Consider the following 19,440-nt stretch of genomic DNA (forward strand, 5'->3'; position numbering starts at 1 on the left):
ATTATAAGTTATCATAGTTATTAATCAAAACACATCCTATTTATGCCTCTCAACAACCTTGACCAAATTTCTTCACATGTGGTACAAACATTCACTTGAACACAATTACAAACTGATTCGATTTTGGTTGTTGGAGTTCGAAGGTCAAGGTCACAGTGGGCTTACAAACATGTTTTTGGTTTTTCGAACATGGTCTTGAACCTGATGTCTCATGTCTGCTTGTAGGGAATTGCTTCAAACTTTGACTAGTTGTCACTTGGACAAATATTAAGTGATTATTAAACTGAAACTTTACCGATTGGCAGAGGCATTTGGCATCAGGGCGGTAATTCAAGTTATTTTATATTTTTACAATAAGAACTAGGCCGTGATTGAGAGATTTTCTCTACTCAGTGAAATTCGAGTTCATGTGATGAGAGGTTACTTAGGTATATAGTTGTACTACTTCCTGTGTGTGGAAGTGGAAAGTGAAGGGGGGGTGTTAAACGGTCCGGGCTGGTGGTCACGTGACGGGTCAGCTGACTCAGTCGCTTTTCACAAGAGCGAGCGCCGAGGCTGTGATCATCACAACAGGTCGCGTGCAGCAGACTGAACACCGAGCACGAGAGGAGCCCGTCGACCCGCTCTCCTTCACCGGGACTGTCCTGACCCTCCTGCCCGACTTGTGTCCACTGCTTCCCCGGCCCTCAAAGCCAGGGGACACGCCGAAAACCTCGACCCTCCTCGGCCGGGGAACTTATCGTTGTGAGGTGCGGAGGAAAAGTGAGAAGCTAAGCTAGCTGCCTACCACTCTTAGCTCAGCTCCTCTGTTTGTGGGTACGTGTTAAGTTTCCTTGCTGTTTTTAAAGTGACTTCCTGGTTCTTTGTTCACAGAGGCTGCGGACCAAACGCATGACACCTGCCGTCAGGGCAATGAGGCTCCCCGCTGTTCCGCCAACCTCCGGGCGCCTCACCGGCTTCCTGGTGCTGTTGCTGCCGCTGCTGGCTTCCGGTCTCCCCGCTCACACGCCGGAGAACCCGGGCAGGGTTTTCATTGAGCAGAACAGGGTCGGATTCAACTGGAGAAATGTGTCCTGTTCGATGTGTAAAGCCGCCTTCACCATCCTTGATGTCGCCCTGCTGGTAATGTGATCAGATCCACATCAGGTTTCCTGCTAATAGTGATGTTAAAGTGCTTTACTCAGCCACGTGTTATCTCGAAATGCATTTAATTTAACTGAGAAAAGGTAATAATTATGATAAACTTTATATGCAAAGTAAACTAGGGTTATGACATTCAGGACTAAGGCAGATAAGTTAAGGCAATTCAATAACATGGAATAAACAACCCTACTGTAAGAACAAGGAATAAAGGGCCCAACAATAGTAACACAAACAAGACATGTTGGCAATCAAACATTGTTCTAAAAGCAATAAAAGACTCACATCACTTTTTTGAAGTGATGTTGAAAGATGTCACTGATTCTGCAATTCTCAGATCCTCGGGCAGGGATTTCCAGATCTGATGGGCCCTGGCTGCAAAAGCCTGATCACCTAAAGTCTTGAGTTGGGAACAGCGAGCAGAGCCCCGTCCGAGGAAGTGAGGCTGCGCTGCGGCTCCTAGGTTAGCAGCAGATTTGTAGTGTGGCTTGGCGTGGAGCCAGCTGACTACAGGGAGTCAGACAAGTTTGTTCATTGGGAGCATCAAAGTTTAAATAGTGGGTAAATAGAAGTTAGGAAAAATCATTCAAATTTTATTTATATAGTTGCTATTGGCAAGTCAGAATATGCCTTAAAGGGTTTTAACAGATGCGACATCCTCTGCTCTTAGCCCTCAGATTAATCAGGATTATTGCGAGCCAAAGTGTATATACTACATTTAAATGCAGAACCCATTACAAGAGTGTGGTTGGGGATGTCTGCTCGACTGCTGTTCCAGGAAGTTTGTGGTTTTGACTTCGGTAAGTGATGCATTGTTTACCACACCACTTCTTAGACCTCGGTTTTGGCTTTTGTTGCCTCTTGTAGACTGATTCGAATGAGGAGCGGGTGGCCCGTGCATTCGGTGAGGCGTGTATCCGCCTCCATCTGGCCGATGAGCAGGTGTGTCGACAAATAACCGAGCTGTTCAGGGACGACTTCATCCGAGCTCTGCAGCAGTCTGTGCTGTGGCCCTCCGAGGCTTGTGCCATGCTGATCGGCCCCTCCTGTGGCAAGTTTGACATCTACGCATCCTGGAACATCACCTTGCCGAAGGTCCCCAAGCCTCCTGTGACACCCCCCTCTCCTCCTAAACCTGGTTCTCCACAGAGCAGGGTCCTATTTCTAACTGATGTCCACTGGGACAAGGTGAGTGTGTGCTGCTGAGAGATTCCCCAAAGTACAATTGTTTGAGTCTGGAAAATTGGGTTCTACCCCTCTCTTTTTAACATGTCAGGTTTCTGTTGCATCTTTGAGTTAAAGCCAATTGGAAAGTGCATTGGTATTCATAATTGAACAGAAAATGGCAGCATGATTTTTGGTGACTTGACATTGTTTTGGCTCAAGTGTGTCTTTAAAAAATCCTCTCTGTTGACAGGAGTACCAAGCCGGCAGCTCTGCAGACTGCAAGGACCCTCTGTGCTGCCGGAAAGACTCTGGCTCTCCCAGCTGGAGGCGGCGAGAGGCTGGGTACTGGGGAACCTACAGTAAGTGTGACCTGCCTCTGCGCACGGTGGAGAACCTCCTGGAAAATGCAGCCGGAGCCGGATCCTGGGACTGGGTTTACTGGACCGGAGATATACCAGCGCACAATGTTTGGTCCCAGACCAGGAAACAGCAGCTATCAGAGCTTTCTGTCATCTCCAGGCTCATCCACAAGTAATTTCTTCTTCAAGTTCAGCTTTGAGTGTTTTGATAAACATAAACTGCCTCCTAAGTGGAGTTTCACCGTGTGTAGTTCAGATACTACTGGATATACATTTGACAGCAGCCACTGAGCTGTCAGTAGTTTTTAATAGAATATCTGGTGAAACATGGTGTTGAAATGTCAAACCGTTCAGCCATGTTGCTGGGGATCGCAGCTGCTTGGTAATGTACTTGCTCAGACCTCAGATGGCCTTGTGCTCTTGATTCTCAGCCTGTTTATCTTTCAGGATGTTTGTCATGTGTCAACTGGAACTGATCCAAACACGCATTGACTCTGACCTCTTCCCTCCCGTCTTCTGTGCAGACACCTGGGACCTAATGTGACAGTTTATCCTGCTATAGGGAATCATGAGAGTACGCCAGTGAACAGCTTCCCACCGCCCTTTGTTCACGGCAACAGATCCTCCTCCTGGCTCTACAATACGATGGCAGAGGAATGGTCCGCATGGTTACCAAAGGAAGCTTTGAAGACTCTAAGGTTCTTCATATTCATGTGTTTATTTTATTTGATGTGAAGTTGAGTTTTGACGTTGGTTTGCACATCTAGTAGACAATACATCTGCTGGTTCATTTAAACCTCTGGGACAGTCAGTAACCAGAGGCCGTCTATTTTTGTCTTGTCCTTCCGTCCCATTCTTGTGAAAATCATATCTCAAGAACGCTTTGAGGGCAGTTCTTCAAAAAAATTCTAATCCTCAGTTGGACTCGAGACTGAAGTGGTCAACATCTCCGCATCATTTTCACGGAGTCCTTTCTAATTTGTTACAAACCTTAACTTGGGCTCAAAGATGAACTGATTTAGATTTCAAAGGTTAAGGTCACAATGACCTCATTGGGAATACAGTAGGGACTGAAATGTAGCGGTAATTCAGTTTTTTACTCAAAATGCAAACATAAATTATGATCTTATCTGCATTGTTTTTTCAGTGAATTAAATGTTTTTTTTATTGGCAAACCGAAACATGTACCGATATATTTGTAAAAAGGCAAATTTATAATATCCGCTGTTATGTCCTCTAGTTTCTAGATAAATGTGTCTTTCAGTTAATGTTTTTTATATAATTTATCAGGAACTTCCTATGTTCTACTTAATGTTTACCTCACTTTCCACTGTTTATACAGAGAAGTGATCACATTTCATTATTCCCTTTACAAAGGTGGGGGTGTCGCTCACCTGGAGCCTGTTCTCACTTTCTGATCAACTCTTTTCTGTGTATGTCTTTTCCTTTAGATATGGAGGATTCTACACGGTGAAGGTTCAGCCTGGTCTCAGGGTGGTCTCTCTTAACATGAACTTCTGTGCACGAGAAAACTTCTGGCTGATGGTGAACTCGACTGACCCGGCTAACCAGCTGCAGTGGCTGGTCCATATACTGCAGACCAGTGAAGAGCAGGGAGAAAAGGTGAGTGGCGCCACAATAACAAAAGATGACATGAACAAAGCAGATTATGGTAAAGTTTATTACATTACAGGAAATGGTAACTTATGGTAGTTTGTTATATTGTAGAACTGAAAGATGACAGGGCGTGTTTAATCGTCCACTTTGACCAACTACTTCATGTTAGCCCTGGAAAAAGACTTGTTTCATTTGACTTACCCTCTAGTAACTAGAACTGAGCATGAGATTGCAATAAAACCTGTTTTTATTAGTACAATAACTCCTGTATGTGGTGTCATTTTCTACTTACATAGGTACACATCATAGGTCACATCCCACCTGGCCTGTGTCTCGGGAGCTGGAGCTGGAACTACTATCACATTGTCAACAGGTAGCTACACTGATCATTTATTCCCAAAGATGCAGATTATAGAACTATATGGAATGGAAGTTGTAAGGCAGCAAAGACAGCGGCAGCAGTACGTGAGCATATGTCCAGTTAATGTCATTTTCACTGAGGGAAGAACATTTTGTTGCATACACTCAGCAGTTGTGAATGTGATATCAAATATTTAATATGAAACACATTTTCACAGCGTCAATTAGTGATACTTCTATCTGCAGTGATTTATCCATACTCTTGGAAACATGGTTGACTTATTTTCAGCAAAGCTTGCTTTATCTCTGTTTTTTTGCATTAATAAGTCATCTATCTCATGGTGTTTTCTGCTTTAGTAATCAAAATGTTCAGAGTCCTTGAGTAGTCTGGTAGCTGAACGGTTACACTGCATGTCTCATAACACCGCTGCCATTTTCTCGAATCAGGACTATTGTTTTTTGCTACACACGTTCTCTGTGTACTGTCTAATTCTTCACTAATGTCTGAACCTATAGTATCAGTAGCTGCATGTTGTAGCCCAACTGAGATATGAGGCCCGTTGTAAAGTTTTCTGTTCCTTGTCTAACAATCTGCTTTGTCTTCACAGATATGAAAGTACAATTGCTGGGCAGTTTTTTGGTCATACGCACTTAGACGAGTTCCAAATGTTTTATGACGAGAAAACCATGAGCCGCCCACTCGGAGTGGCTTTCATCGCTCCCAGTGTCACTACCTATATTAATCTGAACCCAGGTGAGTTCACAAACTAGTGGAGTGATTCAACATTTCATATGAAAAGCAACAAAGATTTAATTATGTTACTCTTTCCAGGATACCGTGTCTACTATGTCGATGGTGACTACCCCGGCAGCTCTCGGCTCGTGGTCGACCATGAAACCTACATCCTCAACCTCACAAAGGTGAACCACGGTCCAGGGGTTCCACTCGTCCCAGAACAAAACCCAAAATGGACACTGCTTTACCGCGCCACCGAGGCATACGGTCTTTCCACCCTGTTCCCGTCTGATTACGACAAGCTAATGCAGGCCTTCATCAAGGATGACCGAGTCTTCCAAAGGTTCTGGTACTTCAGGCATAAAGGACACGTGTCGGAGCCCTGCAAGGAGACATGCAAAACCTCACTGCTCTGCTTTCTGCGGAGTGGGCGCTACGACGAGCTGGAGCAGTGCGACCTCCTCAATGGTTATAAAGGCAACATGGCGAGGGCTGCCAGAAAAACTCTCTGCTGATCTGAGGAAGTTTGGGCTGACTGGTTGAACAGAGAAAAAGAGCAGTTGGACCAAATAAGAAATTGAGCCAAAAAGTTTTTTGTTTTCTTGTTGCTGGTGGGTAAGGATAGGAACAGTCGGTGGATTTCATCTACTGTGAAGAGGTTGAGGATTTGTCAGATTTGCCTTGTGCTGTTGGTCATGGTTTTGCAAATATAATGTCAGTTGTGTGAAGACTTATAGAAAGTTTCCATAATGATGTTTACTTGAAAAGTACAGAACAGCCAGGGTTAACGGGTTTATTTGACGTGGTCATGATTTTCAGTTCCTTCTATACTGGGTGCCTTTTGTCAGAAATTAATTTGAATTCATCCTGGACAACAATCCTGAAATGCTGCTCTGACAACATTCATTTGTGTAAATGTCCTCGAGGATAGTCAGGATTTTGCGACATTGTTGCTCATATTTTCTTCACGCATGAAGTTTCTTTGACTGCTGCCTTGTTGATTGGGACAGTGGAAAGTTTGCTTTAAATTTATCTCTGACTTTTGACCTGTCCCACAATGCTTCAGTTCACCACACACTTTATTGAATCTGGTGGGTTAATGGACCTCAGTGATTATAATCCAGGGCTAGTTTTGTTGAGTCATAACGTTGCGTAAATGCAAGTTCTCTATCTGAGCCATTTGTGAAGATTCAGTCAAAGTACAAAACCTCAATGCACAACACCATCTGCCTTTAGATCTTGCAAAGACATCTTCTAGTGTAGTTAAGAGTCTGTGTTTCTCACTAAGTGTTACTTGTGTCTGCACTTTAATTATTTTGTTAGCTGGTTTAAGTTCCAGGTGTATTGAAAACAAGTTTGATAGATTTTCAACAGGGAAGGTTTTCACGTTTTGATCTGTCTTGTGGTGTAACATGATAATGACGATTGATGTAAAAAGCAATAATTCAAAGATTGTATAAAATTACGAATAAATGATATCTTAAACTCTAGCCCACATGTTTGCTTTGTTGGAAAAATTGATTTAGAGTTCTCAAGTGTCTTAAAACATAGAAAGAAATCTCATGTAATCATCATAATTTTAAATTGTTAAAATTCCTTTTAATGCTGATTCTCTCCCACTTTAAAATTAGTTGTGAGTTTGTAATGTCTGTGAATGCATGCTGTCATGAAAGTACAAACAAGTTCAACATGGAACTAACAACTTGAGTCTTAAAATACATTATACTCAACACTGAGTTTCTCAGTGCCCTCTGCTTTTAGAGACAATGATACCTACTGTCTCTGCCTGCAGTTTGTGACAATATATATACATGTATACTCTGTCTCGGTTAAATTTCATATAATAAGAAACTCCGTTTTCAAGCTTTTAAATGCTTATCCTAACAGCAAAGCTGTTTAGATCACTCACAAATGTTATAAATAAAATCAAGTGATTCAATTATGGATTAAATAATTTGATCTATGGAGTGAATTTTCAGAATTTCAACAATTCTAGTATTTTAATGTTAACATTAAATCTTAAATTTGACCTGCAGAAACCCTGTGATTACAAATTCAGAGGTAGTTTATTTTGTAAAACAAAGGGGACATTTTCCAAAAGCAAGTTTACTATTTTGTAACAAGAATTAAGCTTTATAATTTAATTTCAAGTGCAATCCATTTTTTTAAATTTAATAATACCTAAAAAGAGTCACCACACATTTCAACTCGTTTACTGGAATACAATAAAATGAAATGTCACGGTGCTTCCTCATATGTCCCTTATTAAACATTTCAGTATTTAATTTATTAGCGTTTCCTGTTCACCTGTAACTAGCCATTATGAATTCTTCATTTTTCTTAAGAGTTTATTATTATGGTTCAGAGAAGAACATGGAGACACCAAAATCCTCCTTGTACAGGTCCCAGGTCTTGGGTTTGTGGGGGTTGTCCAGTTCATCCCTGGGTAGAAACAATCTGTGGTGGGAATTCAAAGTTCGGTCAGAAACAGAAAATAAGGTCAAGAGCAAAGCAAAGCGCAACAGAAATGTACCTGTTGTTCTCTATGAAGGACGTATTGAACCAGAAGTAGAACGGGACATCTTCGTATCCTTTTGGAAGACCCTAAAGGTGAAAGACATTTGAAACACAGAAAATTAATTAAAAATAAATCAATTAAATAAAGTAGAATAAAAGAGATAAAGAGATTAAAAGAGGTAAAATAAATAAAAAGGATAAAATCTAAAATAATACAAAAAAGTTAGAGTGAAAATAATACAAATTTAATAGATGTGTAAAATAATCAAGAGATCAAATAAAATTATGATATGACCTTACATTTTTTTAATTAGCTTCGTTGAACATTTCAACACTTTCAAACATTTTCATTAAAAGTGAGTGAATAAAAACAAAAGACAAGTAGGATCATAGGACAAAGTAAAGAGAGGAACTCACAGCACTTGATTCAAACATGACCTTCACGTCTCCTTCGACCTCAGGCCCGTTCTGGAGACTGATGACTGCTGTATTATTGCCAACATCAGGAAACACCTTCAAAACACCGGAAATTCAATAATCATCGATTCAACAATTGAATCATTGTGACCTGATGTGGTTTGAGTGAGACTCACTTTGCAGTTCTCCTGTTTGGCACACACACACTGAAACACCAGCTCTTTCTTCACAATTATCTTCACCTTAAGATCGCTGCCATCCCCTTTACCCACGCCTGGGAAAGAGCACATACAGCAGATGTTAACATTATCACGAAGCCGTATTAAAAGGATATTTGAGTGCCCTGCAGGTTTGAAGGGTTTTACCTGCTATAGAGTGTATGCGGATGCTCTTGATGTGGAGGGGTTTGGGTGGAGGCAGCTGCCTGTTGAACCTCGTTTTCATGATCTCGTAGTATCCCACGTACCGGCTCTGTGGACCACACAGGTAGAGAATAAAAAATAACTTTTATTAATTCAGGTTTCTAAGGCTTTATGATCAAATGTCACATACGACAGGTGGTAAGGAGCAATAGGGAGTTTTGGCACTTATCTAGAAAAAGGGACAGATCCAGGAATATTTTTGTCAATTTCTTTGACATTATTTTTGATCTCCCAGGGAATAGTTCATGGATTAGCGAGGCATATTTAGGATAATGATCAGTATCAGTGTGTGAAAGCTGGTGCAGCTTTATTGAATTCAAAGGGACTATTGCAGAGGTATGTACTCTACTGAATGACAGTCTAATCAAAAAAGCAAAAAGGTGTGCAAAGGTAAAGGTAAAAGGCAATAAGAGTGTAACTTATTAAATACCCAGTTAAAGTTGTGTCAATTGCAACCACAACAAGGCACTAGTCAGCAGCCAGAAGTGTTGTCTCAAAATATCTTTCTTCTTTCTTCTCAAGTTTTTGTGAGTAGGTCTCCTGAGTGGCTGATTCTCACCTGAGATGGAGTCTCCACTCCCTGAAACTTTGTGCTGCGACTCTTGTCCGTCCTCCTCTCACCAAAATATTCCAGACTGTCCTGATGGACAAACAGAAAGGAATCTAAGTGTAAGTCTGCAGCTGCTCATTCGTTAACCCCTATTTGACCAGGTTTCAGAATGAAATAGGCGTACTTGTGCATTCTCAAACTGGTCACTATCGATGAGCCAGGTGCACACCAGAGTTCCTGTGCGTCCTGTCAAAGAGAGCAGAGTCATGTCCAGATTAAGGCTTTTAGCTCGACTAAAGCAGGGTACATCAAGAGGAAAGGTTTTTCAACAGCCAATCACTAAAATCCAACTCAAATTATTCAGGAAATCACAAGTGCAGATCTTTGGCCTCACACCTTTCCCTCCTTTACAGTGAATTGCAATGATGTTTCTGGGATCGGCCGACATCCACTCCCTCACATTGGCTGTGTATTTCAGCATGTCCCTGAGACAGACAGTTAAACACACGATGATTAGAGATTAACTGAGAAAATATTAACACTTATTTGCGACACAACCAGTCTGTTCTTGTGTTCTTAAAGATTTCACACGACCACACAGCCACTGTACAAATGTGGTGAGGATGTTCTTCATGTTATCACCAAGCTGCACTACTTTAACAAGCTCTAATCTACAGCGTTTCCATATAATCACAAGTAGAAAGGAACAGTGCAACAGAAAAACAAACATCACAAAAGAAAAGGTTAACTCACTCCAGGGAGGGGACGTTGTGGTCGTCGATGAACACACGTTCAACTTTGTAGTGGAAGAACTGGGGGTCATAACCTTTCTCACCTGGGAACAAAAATGATACCGTTTGTTGACTTCTATCCAAAGGCAATAGAGTGCACGTGATGAGAGGTGGTGCAAACTTACTGCACAGGTTGTAAACTTTATAGTGGTCTTCATGTTTAGCGTCCAGGAACCTGGCCACCTCCTGCACAGGGAGAGGAGGAATAGGTTAAAGGTTCAGTGATGGGGATCTATTGATATCTAGTGGTGAAGTTGCATGTTGCAGCTGAACACCCCTCCCTTCGCCCTCACCTTCCAAACACAGGAGAGAACCTGTGTTGGCATTCAGTTGTCATAAAAACTCAAAAGGTGTTTAGTCTGTCCAGTCTGAGCTACTGTAAAAATCATGGCGACCTCCGTAGAGAGGACCTGCTCCTGAACTCAATATAAAGTATTTTAATATAAATGTCTCATTCTAGAGTAAAGAAAACAACTATTTGTACAATTTAGATAAAACACACAAGTGACAACATCACTAGGTTTATTATATATTCAATTTCTGACAATATATCCCTTTCACCTAAATCTTACAGACTGAACCTTTAAAGCAGCTGGGAAGGTGATTGAATCATTCTAGAAATTAATGAATTACTTTTGATATTAGTGGGTGTAATTATGTCTAAAAAGGGAGGAGGGAATGTTGACGTGTGCACGATGACCAGTCAGACTTACACCAATCGGATTCCTGTAGAAGGACTGTTTCCCAGAGGAGGGGAAAGACATGGCGATGACACGATCTAGAGACACGGATAAAATGGAAATTAATTTCTAACCTTAAACAAATATCTTTTAGATGCATTATCCAACATGCATTTGTGTATTTCATACACCATCTAACTCCCACCTGTCACGTAGGTAAGATCAAGGTCAAATCCATCCTTCTGATAACGCCGCTTGTTCTCGGAAACCTGACGAAATGAACACAAGTCAAAGATCAGGGATTAGCAGACATCTCCTCCTCGTGTTTCCAAACCATGATTCTCTCAAACAGATTTTAATAGATAATTTATTCAGAGTTTGTTTCCTGTGCGTCCGTGGCGTGACCTCACCATCCTCCTGGTGACCTTCTCGAGCTCCTTCCTCTGAGCTGCCAGTCGGAAAACTCTCACCAGGATTATTATTCTCAGGAAACGGAGAAACGTCACCGCCCTGATGAAAAAAAACAAATGACTCCTTTTATTCATGAAACAATCGATAACATATTAATGGTGTTAAGTGTAAAGAGCTCAACATCATTATAAAGATATTTCAAAAAAATAAAAAGTATGGTCAGTGTAGCTCTCTGCATGCTGTAAAGTGACATCAGGATTAGATAGAATATTAGATATCAATATTACTTTACTAATAATGTTTTTTAGATACCAGTATATTCTCAACATGGCTTATAAATGAAAAACATTACACATATTTTATTTTCACTGTACTGATTATTATTCAGTCTCAGGATAAACATAATAAAATACAATTACAATATCATGTTTTGGTTTATGTCATTTAAACATGTTTAGAATAAACTAAAAGTGTTTCAAATTATCAATACTGAATAAAATAATAATATATTAAATATAAAATACAAAGCAATACACATTATTGCAGAGTCCATTGAAGCAGATTTAGAGTCAACAAAGCTCCCATAGGAAATGGGTGCAGTGTTTTATGTTATTTAAAGAGTCCAACTGCCTCATTCCTCATGGATTCCTCATTTGGGCTTTTTATTTTTTTGAATTGAATCCCTGATCAATCATTGATCACTGATTAGACCTACAGCCAGACTGAATCTAGGCTGAGCTCTGCAGGAAATAACAAGATATCACCAAACTGTACCAAGGTCTGTGGTACAAGTAGAGGGAGAAGCTTGTACCTGGGGATGAGATTGGTTCCTGACAGGTCAGTGAAGGTGTAGATCATGGTGACTACCAGGGTGATGACCACAACGAAGGCGTCTATGATGTTCAGCTTGGAGCTGAAGTACACTTTGAAGCTGAAAGGGGGAGACACTTGAACACGCTGCTGAGAAAACTGCTCGCTTCATGCAACAAGTGGAATCAGCTGACAGATTGTGAGTGTAGCTCTCTTAGCCATCATGTTTCCCAAGGACCAGCCCAATACAAGCCATACATTTCCTGTTGAGCTTCCTCTTTGCAACTTCCTGTCCAACAGCGAATCACTCTCTGTTTCTGCTGACAAAGGAATGTTTGCATCACCCGGTCCTTTTTACAAAATCTGTTACAACTCTTCAGACGATTGCACAAATTAACCACCGTCTAACACAGTGACAGAGACAGCAACAGCTTTACCAAGGTAATATTTAATGCCGGGCTGCAGGGAATATAGAGTAAACAACACAAGTGTTCATAATGTATCTGTATTAAAATAAACACAAAATTCATCTGGAGCAGTCATAAACAAGTGGTTATACTACCTACACACTACACTGTATACAAGGCCTGGGATTCTGAACTCACCCTTCCACATAGACCCGCAGGAGGACGTCAGCGAGGAAGAAGAAGGAGATGGTGAGGGACACGGCCTCGAGGACATCGCCCACCTCTCTGCTCTTAGTTGGCAGCGACAAATCCACAATCACCAGCACAACGTCCACTATGATCAGGATGACTCCGAATATACTGGAGGGGAAAGGTAATAATGATAACCATCGTTATTGTCATTGAACACTTTGAGGGAAAGACACAATCCTCATCAGCAATCCTCACTGAGTGGTAGAACAGGGGTTCAGAACACACTCACCGAAATCCAAAGGACATAACGAAAGGTGTAATCTTCGTACGGATGTTTCTGCAGAGAGGGAAAGATTGTGATGCCTGTCAGTGCAGATAAAAAGTGCTTTTCGCGTCAAGGGGTTGTACTTAAGGCTTTCTGCTGCATAAACCTACTGGTACATCGTGTCTGGGACCGCGATCTCTTCCTTCCCGTCATCAATCTCCACTGTAGCATCCTCCATCTTTGAAACAGTTCTAATAGATAACAAGGACATGACAAATATCTTTGATAGAAACAACACAAACCATGCAAATCAACAACGTTACACTCGCATAGGAAGCAGCAGCTGCATCTCAAACATTGCAGGGCCCACAGAAAGTGAATAAAGGTTGATATTGCCATGACAAATCTGTGTTTCTCACCCATTTACACCTGAATCTGAGCCTGGACTGAAATGGACAGAGGTCATGGCGTGTGTGTGTGTTTGTGTGTCTTCCCTCTGGCTTTTCTCTGATTGTGTTGTCTCTGGAATTGGAAAAAGAAAGTGGGGAAAGAGTAAAACTAGGACTGGCCAATATCAATTGTGCTGTTATAAGTCTTTTCTTAAAGTCTCCTCTTAAACGATCTTTTAATTACTTTTATTGAGCATTTTACACGGCACTGGAATTAATACACTCATATATTTTACCTGCTTTCTTCTAAACCTGATGTTTTATGAACCATTTTATGAGCATTGCTTTCTTTGTAAATCACTTTGTAAAATATGTTTTGAAATGTCCTCTATAATTAAAGATTATTATATTATATGATGTAAGCACAGTGAGGAGGTACAACACATAATTGATTTACCTCAGATTTGTTAAATATCTGGCTTTTTATCAAAACCACAACGTTCACTACAGAGCAAGAATGTATCTTTAAACTTACAAGAATATAAAAAATAGGACATTTATCCTGATAGTTGTCGATACAGTCGGATTCCCTGACGGAAAACTCCTCTGCTCTGCAAGTTGCTGCACATTTAATCAAATTAAAACAGAGAGCACTTGAGGATAAACAGCTTCCTGCCATGTCCTGAAATAGTTTATCTGCTCATATCAAACGTCCTGACACATTTGTTCTTTAATCATCAAACTTCCAAGTGCAGTTCTTCATGCCTCCTATAACAATAAGTACATTGCACACAAGAAAGGAGACAGTGAAGTTTGAATGGAGTATTCTTACCTCAATGACAATGTAAAATGACCAGGAGGATTTAACAAGACACACCAGCTGCTTTCCTTCAGTTCATCTGGGTGAAGACTCCTTCCCTCAGTCCTCTCAGTGGGTTTATGCGCTCACAACAGAATAGTCCCCCGAAAAAAACCAAGAGACACAGCGTCCTCTCACCGTGACTCCAGGTCCAGGCATTCGGGAAATTATACGAGAGTTTGTCTTGTGACTTCTCGTGAGGACAGAGGAAGAAGGCTCAAAGGTTAATCGGCCACTTTTGTTTCCGTCTTCTATCCATCCACTAGCATGTTCCTCCTCATCGTGTCGTTTTCTGCAGACGTAGCGGTTTGAACTTCCTGGACTTCAGTAGAAAACTTGGCTCGGCCTTGGATTCTTTCTTTCCTCCTCTTCAGCCTAACCACAGAAATACTGACTGAGCCTGAACACAACACAAGCCTTCCTGTCCACAGACAGATTTCACGTTAAACATTACTAATACAAATAATAATAAAACAAAACTAGGTCGCCAGGCTGTTGCAGCCACATCCCCCCTCCGCCTGTCTCCAACATCTGGATTTAATTCACTGCTGTGCATTCCACAATACTCAAAATACTCAAAATACTTAAGTACTCAAAATACTCAGAACTGGGACAGCTATCTTACATTTGATGGAATTTCATCAAATGTTAAATTTCCCCCCTGAATTGGGACATTATTTATTTATTAGTGTTTGTACAATCGTACAAGCCTTTGAAAGGCACCTCGGATAAAAAATAAGATGAACAATATTAGAGGTAAAATTTGAAAAACAAAAAGAAAGAAAGAAAATCATTGGAAGTTATGGGAGATAAGTTAGTCAGCTAAAGGTGTCCAAATCTTGTAAAAAGTTATCAAAATCATTACTTTGTAAATTATTTATGTATTTATTTATTAAACTATTTAAAGTGCTTTACAATCTTTGTTTGAGAGGCAACACCCACATTGATAAAAGATAAGATCAACAATGTTAGAAATATAATTTGTAAAAAAGAAAGAAAAACACGAAATAAGTTAGTCAACTAAATGTGTAAAAAGTCAAATTTTCAATTAAATTATTTTTAAGTATTATATAAGAATGGATGAAATATAAGATGTTCCATGTTAGAAATAAAATAACAAGAACAATTCTGTAAGAGAAGTAAAGTAAAGGATACTTAAAAAAAAAAAACGCTAGCTTTGTCCAAAGCACAAATGAAACTAGAAAAATAAGATGGTAAACCACTGCAAAGGTAGAGACTAGTCATGTACAGTTAACCAATAAAACACTGGAAGTGAAATGTATTTGTGTTCAGGAAAAAAGTTTTTCATTGCTTGAAATATAGAGCCAGAGATCTAGATTGGTAAAATGATGAAATAAATAAATATAAACAACTTATGTTGTTTTTATTTATTAATAATAGCAAACAATAAAAGTAATCAATGAAAAAAATGAATAATTCCATAGCATTTTTTTTAGTTCCAATATTGCAATAGCCAACAAGTAACACAAGAGAGAGCCCTTCTACACTACACATTGGCTTCTCCTTCAAGAAGAACATGCTGCTTTTCTCTGTTTACACACTATCTTTAGCTCTTATGACATTCCGTTGACAATTTCAACTCAAGGGGGGAAATAGTTTCCAAGATTTTTGGTCTTTTAGAGTCTCAATCTTTAATCTGCCTCAGCTCCACAGTCGTTGGTCTACTGTTTACTCTAATGCTGAAAACTTGGACTGGTTTCCTCCCAGGCCACTGGTGTAGAACACTTGTTAAGAAATCAAAATATGGATAAAATTCCAGTTTATGACGCAATATCAAACAACTGATAGCATGACCAGAACTTCGATGAAAATAAAATATGTTCTCTTTATTATATTTTTCTTCAAAACAACAAGATGTTAAAAAAGAAAGAAAAAAACCCTCTTCTGTTATGCAAGGAATGAAGTCTTCTTAGCACGGTCTGTCCATAAGGCCATTGGCAGCTCTGGGATCAGCTACACCTTCCCAAGAAGGGGGAACCTGGAATGAGTTCAGAGATTGGCAACGCTGGTGAAATCTGGATCCTGTGATATGGACCATGCAGAACTGACAGAGCCTATAAATAACACTGACAAATCTTTAGAGGAACAGAACAGTGCACCGGGAGAAAACAGGGAGAAGCGTTGGGAGATGAAGGTACGGCTTGTGATGCAGGGATTCTGTTGGAGGAATTGCAGCTTATTTAATATACGTACTTCATTTATGATTTCAGACTGATTTCGCTGGAGGTTTCTTCTTCTGAGAAGTCATGTCAGTGTTTCTGTTGTTGGCTCTGGTGTTGAACACGGCCTCTTCTGCCCAGTTATCAGTGAGTACATTTAAAATTCTTCTCCTCTCGAAGGGCTTCAGGCGAATTTTTCTCTTTTTGTTCTACATTGACACTGAAAACTGAGGATCTGGGTTTCAACGGTTGTTCTGTTAAATAATCGTCATTCCTAGAAAGGCGTTCATGAATAATCTCTGCTGCAGGGGAGGACCTAAGCTGCTTTTAAGGGAAACAAGGTTAGAAACATCATGCATAACTTGAAACTGCTTTTTCCTTCTCATTTAAGACAGACTGGTGTGGGCCGGAGGTCACAGCTCTTAAACGCAGCATAAAAAGGCTGGAGAATAGCCTGCTGATTGTGACTTGGCAGGTTGAGCACTTGCAGACGCACAAATATTTCCTTCCATTTCGACCTGTGCTGCCTGACGCTGGAGCTGAAGCTGACAAAGCCTCTGGTGCAAACCACAACGGCAGTGCGACGCTCGACAGCTCTAATACGACACTGATGAAACCACTTCCACCAGCAGGCAACATCATCGTACACGACAGGGGTGAGATGAGCTCACATCATGCCATCCCAGTGTTTGGGTGCTAACTTTAAGTTTATGATCAGGCATTGTACAGAGGGAAGGTTAAAGCGTTACTGATGACAATGACTTATCTTTAAGGCAATATTGTCTCCCTAGATTGTTCTGAGCTGTTCAACAGACTGAGACCCCCAAGTGGATTCTACAGGATCAGACCCAAGTCACACCAGGACCCATTTCTGGTTTACTGTGACATGGAGGATGGAGGAGGATGGACAGTGTTTCAGAGACGCCGGCATGGGAGAGTTGACTTCAACAGGTATTTAATAGAGAAACTCTTCCTTGTACCATATGTGGGAATGACCATCATCTGACTACAAAGTATGCGCTGATAGAACTTAACTGTCATTTCAGAGACTGGGTGGACTACAGAGACGGCTTCGGGGACTTCAAACTGTGGAACGATGAGTTTTGGTTGGGGAACGAGCACATGCACTCTCTGCTGTCAGAAGGTCAGCAAGAATTAAAATCCACCCAATAATTAATAACATAAAAAGTCTAATCTTCTGTCCGATTGGTTGCTTATTTCTCAACAACTCTATCTATTTGTGCTGGAGGTAAGAACCTGGTGAAGATAGATCTAATGGACTGGGAAGGACAGAGAAGTCATTCATATTACGAAAACTTCAGGATCAGTGATGAGGCGGTAAGAAATACTACTTTGCGTTTCTGTTTGTTGATCTCAGATGCAACACCAAACAGACATTAACTGCTCTACTGTCCGTTACAGGATAAGTATCGGCTCCATTATGGGCAGTACAGTGGCAAAGCTGGAGATGCTCTGACTGGTGGCGGTGGGGCGGTGCAGCAGTGGTCCGCTTGCCTCAGTGGTATGCAGTTCAGTACGAGGGATCAGGTTAGTCATCTGTAGCCTGTTACCCATCAATGATGCTTTTTAATAGCTGCCACACTGATCTGAATTGGTACTGATGATGATGAGAGGCGGTGGTCTGGTGGCAGAAACTTTGACTATGGGCAGAGAAGGTCTCTGGTTCGTCTCTGGTTCGACTCCACGGAGAGACAACAAAAGACGAACCTGGATTGATCTGTCCAAAAATCCAAGAGTCTCCCTACCCTGTCTAGTGCCCCTGAGCAAGGCACCTTACTCCCCCAACATCTGCTCCTCGAGCGCCATACAGGGTCGCTCACTGCTCTGTGTGTCCTGCACCAGATGGGTCAAAAGTAGAGATTAAATTTCCCTACCTGCATGAGTGTGCCTTTGCATGTCTGTGCATGTGTTTGGGACTAATAAATGCATCTTAATCTTAATCTTAATTTGGAGATGATGACTGTGGTGATGGTTGATTGACAGGACAATGATCGCTACCTTCAGGGGAGCTGTGCCCAGGAGAACGAGGCAGGATGGTGGTTTAACAGGTGAGACCTTTTCCCTTCTGTTTGATTGACGCACAGGCAAAAACACCCAGATGGTTGTGATGCTTGAGTTTTTGTACACGGCTTTGCCCGTTGAAAACATGAATAAGTATGGACGACACTCTTCACTTCCTACCTTTGTACAAAGGTAAAGTTAACGCTGCCATCTTTTGCTTTTGACATAATCTGGAGCAACATTTCACGTTTTATTTTCACATCAAATTATTAATTCAAACCAAACTTGAATGTTTGACGTTCAAGTTGGGCCCATACCCAAACTACTATACTGCAGCTGGCCACTAGGGGGCAATCAAGAAGACTTGGCTTCACTTTTAGAGAGCTGTCATGTCGACCATCTTTCTATTCTTTCTATGGTTGAGGGAAGTAGGGAATCATACTGATGAAGCTGCAAGAAATTGTAGAAGCTTTAAATCAAATACATAGATTGAATCACTTCAATTTTTCTTTTGTAAGATGTAACCCCCTTGACATTGTGTCGTACCATTACACCCACAGATGTCATGCAGCCGACCTAAATGGGAAGTTCTACCGCTCTGGGAAGTACAAGAACCAGCATGACAATGGCGTGGTGTGGGGGACCTGGAAAGGTCTTTGGTATTCCCTTCGGCACACCACCATGAAGGTGCGGCCTCTGGTTTTCTTGGACGTGGATGGCAGCGGAGCAGGGGATATTTAAAAAGACAACAGGCTTCAGAGTATCAAGTGAAAAAAAATAAGAGCAAAGACTGATTTCATGTTTAAATTCTATGTATTTTAATTTCTCCCTTTGTCGAAGTCAATAGTAGATTATAAACAGTTCTATAGTGGGCACCTCATTTCTATAAAGTGTATATTACTCCAGCAATAAAATTTAAAGCATTTCAGCCATGCTGCCCAGTGGATGTCCCCATTTCTTCTGTCACAACTGGACACTGTTGCTTTAACTTTGCTAGAAAAACACATGAAAACTACTTTTAGACATGAAGTCCAGACATTTTCCAGAGGAGCTATATCTGAGAAAGGAAATGTCAGTTGCTCAGTACATTCTCCTGAACCTTTCCTGTTTGCACCAGTGTAAAATGTTTGAGTGAAATAATGTGGGAAT

The 19,440-nt window shown here is 40.9% G+C and overlaps 3 protein-coding genes across 7 annotated transcripts; 2 read left to right on the top strand and 1 right to left on the bottom strand.

The window, feature by feature from the left end:
- Nucleotides 1-532: 532 nt before the first annotated feature.
- smpd1 (sphingomyelin phosphodiesterase 1) lies at nucleotides 533-6,869 on the top strand. 2 transcript variants are annotated; one of them, XM_062406986.1, is made up of 9 exons: nucleotides 533-749; nucleotides 874-1,122; nucleotides 2,008-2,328; nucleotides 2,558-2,838; nucleotides 3,191-3,364; nucleotides 4,118-4,289; nucleotides 4,580-4,656; nucleotides 5,252-5,397; nucleotides 5,476-6,869. In XM_062406986.1, the coding sequence occupies exons 2-9, from the start codon at nucleotides 892-894 to the stop codon at nucleotides 5,892-5,894; spliced, it is 1,821 nt and encodes a 606-aa protein (XP_062262970.1). In that variant the 5' UTR covers nucleotides 533-749; nucleotides 874-891; the 3' UTR covers nucleotides 5,895-6,869. The 2 variants fall into 2 exon arrangements, with proteins under 2 accessions (XP_062262970.1, XP_062262969.1); XM_062406985.1 differs by having other exon boundaries at nucleotides 548-762.
- An 84-nt stretch (nucleotides 6,870-6,953) lies between these two features.
- tpte (transmembrane phosphatase with tensin homology) lies at nucleotides 6,954-14,434 on the bottom strand. 3 transcript variants are annotated; one of them, XM_062406988.1, is made up of 19 exons: nucleotides 14,108-14,434; nucleotides 13,261-13,363; nucleotides 13,012-13,092; nucleotides 12,866-12,913; nucleotides 12,583-12,744; nucleotides 11,979-12,098; nucleotides 11,167-11,266; nucleotides 10,962-11,025; nucleotides 10,790-10,854; nucleotides 10,202-10,262; nucleotides 10,039-10,120; nucleotides 9,682-9,770; nucleotides 9,470-9,531; nucleotides 9,295-9,375; nucleotides 8,679-8,784; nucleotides 8,490-8,587; nucleotides 8,314-8,409; nucleotides 7,913-7,983; nucleotides 6,954-7,836 (listed from the first exon to the last, which is right to left on the bottom strand). In XM_062406988.1, exons 2-19 carry the CDS (start codon nucleotides 13,305-13,307, stop codon nucleotides 7,734-7,736), a joined length of 1,536 nt encoding a protein of 511 aa, XP_062262972.1. In that variant the 5' UTR covers nucleotides 13,308-13,363; nucleotides 14,108-14,434; the 3' UTR covers nucleotides 6,954-7,733. The 3 variants fall into 3 exon arrangements, with proteins under 3 accessions (XP_062262972.1, XP_062262971.1, XP_062262973.1); XM_062406987.1 differs by having other exon boundaries at nucleotides 14,063-14,434; XM_062406989.1 differs by lacking the exon at nucleotides 13,261-13,363 and having other exon boundaries at nucleotides 14,063-14,433.
- Nucleotides 12,630-19,219, top strand: fgl1b (fibrinogen like 1B). 2 transcript variants are annotated; one of them, XM_062406993.1, is made up of 9 exons: nucleotides 12,630-12,757; nucleotides 16,321-16,416; nucleotides 16,661-16,925; nucleotides 17,061-17,220; nucleotides 17,316-17,413; nucleotides 17,519-17,607; nucleotides 17,692-17,817; nucleotides 18,274-18,338; nucleotides 18,852-19,219. In XM_062406993.1, the coding sequence occupies exons 2-9, from the start codon at nucleotides 16,357-16,359 to the stop codon at nucleotides 19,030-19,032; spliced, it is 1,044 nt and encodes a 347-aa protein (XP_062262977.1). In that variant the 5' UTR covers nucleotides 12,630-12,757; nucleotides 16,321-16,356; the 3' UTR covers nucleotides 19,033-19,219. The 2 variants fall into 2 exon arrangements, with proteins under 2 accessions (XP_062262977.1, XP_062262976.1); XM_062406992.1 differs by lacking the exon at nucleotides 12,630-12,757 and adding an exon at nucleotides 16,181-16,244.
- Nucleotides 19,220-19,440: the final 221 nt, after the last annotated feature.

The sequence above is a fragment of the Platichthys flesus genome, chromosome 15 (assembly GCF_949316205.1).
Source record: "Platichthys flesus chromosome 15, fPlaFle2.1, whole genome shotgun sequence".
Lineage (NCBI taxonomy): Eukaryota > Metazoa > Chordata > Actinopteri > Pleuronectiformes > Pleuronectidae > Platichthys > Platichthys flesus.

What these genes read in the sequence shown, in the direction of transcription:
- fgl1b (XM_062406993.1), top strand. Translation starts at nt 16,357, where the DNA reads ATGTCAGTGTTTCTGTTGTTGGCTCTGGTGTTGAACACGGCCTCTTCT. An exon ending in GCACTCTCTGCTGTCAGAAG is followed by an intron (nt 17,414 to 17,518) that starts GTCAGCAAGAAT and finishes TTTGTGCTGGAG; the next exon opens with GTAAGAACCTGGTGAAGATA. An exon ending in TCAGGATCAGTGATGAGGCG is followed by an intron (nt 17,608 to 17,691) that starts GTAAGAAATACT and finishes TGTCCGTTACAG; the next exon opens with GATAAGTATCGGCTCCATTA.
- tpte (XM_062406988.1), bottom strand. Translation starts at nt 13,307, where the DNA reads ATGACCTCTGTCCATTTCAGTCCAGGCTCAGATTCAGGTGTAAATGG. An exon ending in AGAAGGTCACCAGGAGGATG is followed by an intron (nt 11,026 to 11,166) that starts GTGAGGTCACGC and finishes TCATTTCGTCAG; the next exon opens with GTTTCCGAGAACAAGCGGCG. An exon ending in CCAAACAGGAGAACTGCAAA is followed by an intron (nt 8,410 to 8,489) that starts GTGAGTCTCACT and finishes GGTGTTTTGAAG; the next exon opens with GTGTTTCCTGATGTTGGCAA.
- smpd1 (XM_062406986.1), top strand. Translation starts at nt 892, where the DNA reads ATGACACCTGCCGTCAGGGCAATGAGGCTCCCCGCTGTTCCGCCAACC. An exon ending in CTGATGTCCACTGGGACAAG is followed by an intron (nt 2,329 to 2,557) that starts GTGAGTGTGTGC and finishes CTCTGTTGACAG; the next exon opens with GAGTACCAAGCCGGCAGCTC. An exon ending in GTGAAGAGCAGGGAGAAAAG is followed by an intron (nt 4,290 to 4,579) that starts GTGAGTGGCGCC and finishes CTACTTACATAG; the next exon opens with GTACACATCATAGGTCACAT.